The following is a 5,868-nucleotide window of genomic DNA, read 5'->3' on the forward strand; positions in this document are numbered from 1 at the left end:
TTGAGCCATGCCAAAAACTGGCGGTTGAAAGTTTAATTCATTTGCTCGTCATTCGTTTGAATTCAGTTGGTTCCCCATGTTCAATTGTAATTCGTTTCTACAAAGAAAAAGTCATATTTTGTGTCTAAACGACGACAGTATATTTTATTACACGGTTGTAGTTTTGGTCGGGGATGAAAAATCGTTCAACCACATCAAATTAACATATTTTCACTTGAGATATCATTCGCTTTGTTGTTGTTGTTGTTGTTGAAAATTGTTTATTATTGTCGTCCTTGCAACTTTGTCAGACAACAAGTCATGCTTGAATCATTTTGTACATTATTGTTTTCACCCAAAGTGAACCTGTTTCATTCTCAGTAAATTAGCAAACGATTTAAATTCAGATCATTTTGTAAAAAGTTGCCTTCTAACTGTCATTCCGATGACCGGATGCAAATTTCAGCGTTTTTCATTCTACAAAATTTTGAATCGGTTACAGTAATTTTACAATGTGAATTATTGGATTGTTTTTTTCCCCTAACAGATCAGCGTATGCAACAACCACAGCACGATCTTCTGTAGATAAAGTAGACGATTGGAAAACGCCCAGAGTTCACTTTTTTGCTTTTAAGTTGAGATATGCATATGCAAAATAATTAATCACAAGCTATTCTTTATTACAAAAAGGAACACTTTCAATTCAATGTTAACGGTACGCTTTTCACCGCAATTTACAATGCATAAAGCACAAATGCTTTTCTTGTTGAACAATTTCTCCACATTATTTGCAAATTGTCTCTCAATGTTCCAACATATTAACCTATACAAAATTCGTAACAAAGTACAAAATCTAGCAATTTCTATTCAAAAATGACCACTGTTCAATCAGGCGGGATGTACAATATCGAACATTGTACCATCAGATACGTTTGTATTTGTTTCGCGTATAAATTACTTAAAAAAATAAAATCCCATATTTGTGCATTTTCATTTTTTTAAACTTGTACAAAAACTGAAATATGTGATTTAAAGAGATTTACCGTAATGTTGACAATGAGGTTTGATTTTTTTTTGTAAAAGCGTAAATTTCATTTTACTTCATCTTACACAATATTTTGCATATATTTGTTTGCTTATGAGCGAAAATTTGTAAATACAATTTTTTTTCTTACTTAAATTGTTATTTCTTATAATATACAGTGATAATGTTAGAGATTCTTCTTCGTGAATGCAGGAATGGTTTTTTGTTCATTTCATCACCATTTTATCTGTTTTCTGAAAAATAGTTCGAACGTAGATTAAAACTACACTTGAAATCTGAATATCTAAAAGGAATCGGAACTTTCATAGGATCAAAATTATCTGTGATGTTGAATTGATGTTTGTTAAAAGTGATATCTTCAATGAAAAACAGACAAACAAACAAACAAATTGGCTATTTTAAATTAAATTATCATCAGCAAATGCATGAGCTATGTGGTATTGTTTGTTTGTTTTTTTTTCTTTGAATTGTTCGAATATAATTTTTAATTAATAATTACTGACTGAAGTGAACTTTTCAATATTTTTCATAATATTGAATTAAAATTTTGCCCTACTGAGCAACTTGTGATCAATTGCAAATTATTAAGACAAGCAAAGCAAGATTGGCTGAACTGAAACGTACTGAATTAATTACATGAATGATAATGAATAGATTAAATTACGTCATATTTATTATTAGATATTGCATTTTACTATTCTTTATGTTCGACTGAGTGCTGCTCACCATTGCCGAATCATTTTAAGTAAATATTTAAAAAATGCAAAGCGAGATATGAATTTTTAAAATTAAATTTTTTTTTCATTTTACTCAATTTGACATTTAAGTAAGCATTTCACGAAAGCTTAAAATTTTACACAACGTAGAAATATTCCATGACTAAACGTGATACTGGTAAACGATGCAAAAATTAGGTCTAAGTTGGAAAAAACACTCCACCACCATTGTGCAGTATAGTAACTGACAAAGTAGTCTGTAGTGGATTTAATGGACCATAAGCTGCTGTCTCGACTAATTTCATACCGTTTTCCAGTTGGCTGCTTAATGTGTCCTTGCAAAATGAGTGAACTGTAGTTGAGAATAGTGAATTTCAAAAAATACAGTGTCATTGGCACACAACATGCTCACGGCGTTAACGTTTTTCATTCCAACCCGGGCAAAAGTTTGGTCTAGAAAAAAAAACAGCAATGGGGCAAATTGCGTTGTGATGCATAAAGGAATAAACAGTTCAACAGTGTGAAGTTCTGGTAAAATTGGCTGTGTCCAAGCACAACATGACTGCTCGTTATGATTATCCGCTTGGTCGATGCTCGATGGCTTGGCCAGCAGGTGGAACAATGAAAACCCACCAGTGTCCTGTTGACGTGTGGAGAATTTAAATTGTCCCTTCAAAAGGTGCTAAGACAACTTTTTCGTTGGCCATTTATAATTTTTCTCTTCTATTTAATCGACCAAGTTGAAGCATGCCAGGAAAAAAATAGAAAATTATAATAATTTTTAACTTTAAAATCTATTCAAGCGAATATCATCAGCAATCTGGACCTGTCGTTTAAATTTTCCCTGATAATTTTATTCTCAATTTTTTTGTATTTTATTGTATTTTATTTTTTCTGATCCATTTCTCCATTATTTCTTTCATCACTGCGCAAAAGTTGAATTTTTATTTTATAAAAATTTCAAACAACACAATAAATAACTCAAACTTCGATAAACTATCAAAAAATAACTTTATTGGGATATTTATTTGTCTTTTTTTAAATCACCGTTTATTTATTTATTTAGTTTGTAAGCGTTTATTAATTTCAATCGTAAAAAATTTTGCATTATCTGCAGCGGCAAAGAAATTTATTGATTACTTTTCATTGGTATAAAGCTTTAAATTATTTAACACTGAAGAAGATTGTTTTATTTCTACAAAACAATTTTAAATTTTAAATTATACCAGTGTTTATATTAGATTAGTTCGTTTTAAATGTTTTTTTTGGTGAATTTTTCTTTGTATTTAATATTATTTTAAGTTTCACAAAATTATTTGTGTACTCGTAAAAAATCTACTACAGTATGATGATTTCACATGATAAATTCATTTCAACAATGCATTATCACGTAATTATTTCCTGTCTGTTACTGCTAATGTTTTGTTGTACAAATGTTTGTTTTTACATTGATGAAAATTTCCAAAATGATAAAACAAATGCATAATGAAGAAAAATTTACCAACCGTACCCGATGCTTATTACATTTTCGCGTAATCTCCCCGAAATATAAGTGTTTTTTCACCGTAAAAGAATGAATTTAGCAACTTTTTAATTTGTTGTGTAAAAATGGAATTGGTATCATTTTAGAATAATAATTTGTTTTGTTTGTGATTTTGTGTATTTGTGCTTGGATTATAAAACAAATTGAATGAACTGAAGATTTTTGCAGTCTTGTGAAAGCTACTTCTTAATCTTGATTGAACTGATAAGTATTTTTGGCAACTGTCACGATTGGTTAGTTCATTTCACTGTTGAAGCAATTGTTTTGAATAAAGGGTACGCATTGCATAATTGTGGTTTGCACTTTGGGCGGCAAAGGGCGGTCGATGTTCAGTGTGCTGCAGTTTCGTTTTTTTTCCTAACATGAATCAGCTAAGTTAAATATTACCCCCTGCTGGATAATTGGCTTGTTTGTGGCGCAAAGTCGCCCTGACCTGATAGATAGCTGACCAGTACAAATGTTCCCTGACGACACCGTTGTTCCACTTAATCTTGACACGTTTCCATTGAATTTTACAAAGCCGACTGATCATGGTGCCAATCGGATTACGCGTGGCCGCTGACAGCTGGCGTTGCTTTTCGCTGGCGAAGGCCTAGGCTAGGCGTTCTCCTTGGCCCGGATTACGGTAGTGATCCTCCGTTAGACAAAATAGACCCTCCTTCTGTCGCTTCTACTTGTCCTTGGTGTATAGAAGTCAAAAAGCTGAAATTGCAATCATTTAGCTCAACACCAATCCATTCATCTTTTACTTATTCACAAATGACAATGTTGCAGATTATATAGTTTTAAAAAAATTGTGCAAAGATAACTAGTCAAATGCATGATAAGTTTCCAAACTGCAGTTTCAAATCATTGTGGCGATGCTTCGGAAAACGCTGCTTCCGGTAGTTTGGTTTTCATTCTCTTCATGGGATGGTTTCACACGTTCGTGTAACTTTCGCAAATGCTTCTTCAGATCAAAATTTCGACAAAATCCTTTGCCACAAATATGACACGTGAATGGCTTCTTTTCCTGATGAGTATGCATGTGGAATGTCAAATTGTAAACCTGGTGAAAAGCTTTTTGGCAAATGTGACACTTGAACGCTTTTTCACCGTTGTGAGTCATTTTGTGATTTTTATAATTGCCTTTTTGATGAAAACCTTTGCCGCAAAATTCACAAACAAATGGCTTATAACCTAAAAATGACGATGAAAAAATTTTTTCCTTTCGAATGGCTGTGCATTTACCTAGATGAATTCTGGCGTGCGTATTGAGTGTGGAGCTTCGATTGAAAGCTTTGCCGCATGTCTGACACTTGTGCGGCTTTTCATGGGTGTGAATAATTTTATGACGACACAGTGTGCTCGCTTGACGAAATCCTTTGCCACACATCTGAAATGTAGAATTTTCACATTTAACAACAACTATGCGTGTTTGATAACAATTTCAACATATTATCATTCGTGTTAAAATAGCTGTATGTTTGTGTAAGTTAATCTAGCAGAATAGCGGAAATGAAAATTGGCACTAATTTACAATGTTCATTTTATACCATGTGTAAAGTAATATCAATTAGTTTACCAATGATGATTATTTTGATCAAAATTTTTGCTACATTTTAAGCTTTTAATTAACGTTTTGACGTTTACCTGATCAATGATTAAGCAAAGTCGGTTTTTATGCTTTATGCTTCTAGTTTATCGAATTATCATTATCGAAATTTATATGATAACAAAATGAGCAAACTCATTTATTAAATTTATAATTTTATTACTGCAAATAAAGAGAGTAAATTAATCAGTGAGGTATATTAGCATAGCATATATATGTGATGTCAATTTGTAAATTTTGAAAACTAATAAAAAGCTCATCATTATTACATGTTGGCAGAGATGTTAATGGATTGATCATCGGTTTATTTTTTTATTTAATTACTGATTTAAGTATTGATGAACTTGGTAAAATTATTGAAAATATTAAATAGCACAGAGTAGTTAAGGCTTTAAAGTAATAAACAGAGGTGTTTTTACTGAAATAAGGAAACAAAATTTTACCTTGCACACAAATGGTCTGGCGCCAGTATGCACTGGCATGTGGCGCATCAAGTTGTAATGAGCGTTGAAAACTTTTCCACAGTCAGGACAAACGAATGTTTTTGTCTTCGCCTGTTGCTGTTGAGTAGTTGGTGAATTTCTTTTTGGCGATGCTTTGCTCGTTGAAGCAACAGATTTCTGCTCTTGAAAATTTTCAGTCTGAATTTCGGCTGGTATTTGGTTCGATTCTACTTGTTGATTTATTGTTGCATCAACTCTCGGTGAGCTCATATGTGACTGTCTTTCTTCTAATTCTTTTGGTTCTTCTATGGCTAATTGTAAATATGGATGATAACCGGTTGAAAGGATTGGGACTGGCTTTGTGCCATTAGCGGCTGCTACGGCTGCTGCTGCGAATACATTATTCATCACCCACAGAGGATACAAAGCATCTGAATTACGAAGAGATGGGCCAAATACCAGGCTGAGGAACTGTTGGGATTCCAAAGCGAGTATTGCTGCTGTGACTGTAACATTCACTGGTCACAATTTTTTCTTTGCTCCTGAAA

The 5,868-nt window shown here is 32.7% G+C and overlaps 2 protein-coding genes across 2 annotated transcripts; both read right to left on the bottom strand.

The window, feature by feature from the left end:
* Window positions 1-863: 863 nt before the first annotated feature.
* Tsp_12535 (conserved hypothetical protein) lies at window positions 864-2,447 on the bottom strand. The gene is given in 5 exon segments (XM_003367185.1): window positions 864-936; window positions 1,957-2,092; window positions 2,162-2,193; window positions 2,208-2,410; window positions 2,433-2,447. 5 exon segments carry the CDS (start codon window positions 2,445-2,447, stop codon window positions 864-866), a joined length of 459 nt encoding a protein of 152 aa, XP_003367233.1.
* A 1,680-nt stretch (window positions 2,448-4,127) lies between these two features.
* On the bottom strand, window positions 4,128-5,826 carry Tsp_12536a (Fez family zinc finger protein 1; the record flags this gene model as incomplete). The annotated part of the gene is made up of 4 exons (XM_003367186.1): window positions 4,128-4,462; window positions 4,514-4,658; window positions 5,321-5,751; window positions 5,780-5,826. Coding segments are annotated over 4 exons (958 nt in total), but the record flags the coding sequence as incomplete, so codon positions are not given.
* Window positions 5,827-5,868: the final 42 nt, after the last annotated feature.

Source organism: Trichinella spiralis (assembly GCF_000181795.1).
Source record: "Trichinella spiralis strain ISS 195 chromosome Unknown Scfld4698, whole genome shotgun sequence".
Classification (NCBI taxonomy): domain Eukaryota; kingdom Metazoa; phylum Nematoda; class Enoplea; order Trichinellida; family Trichinellidae; genus Trichinella; species Trichinella spiralis.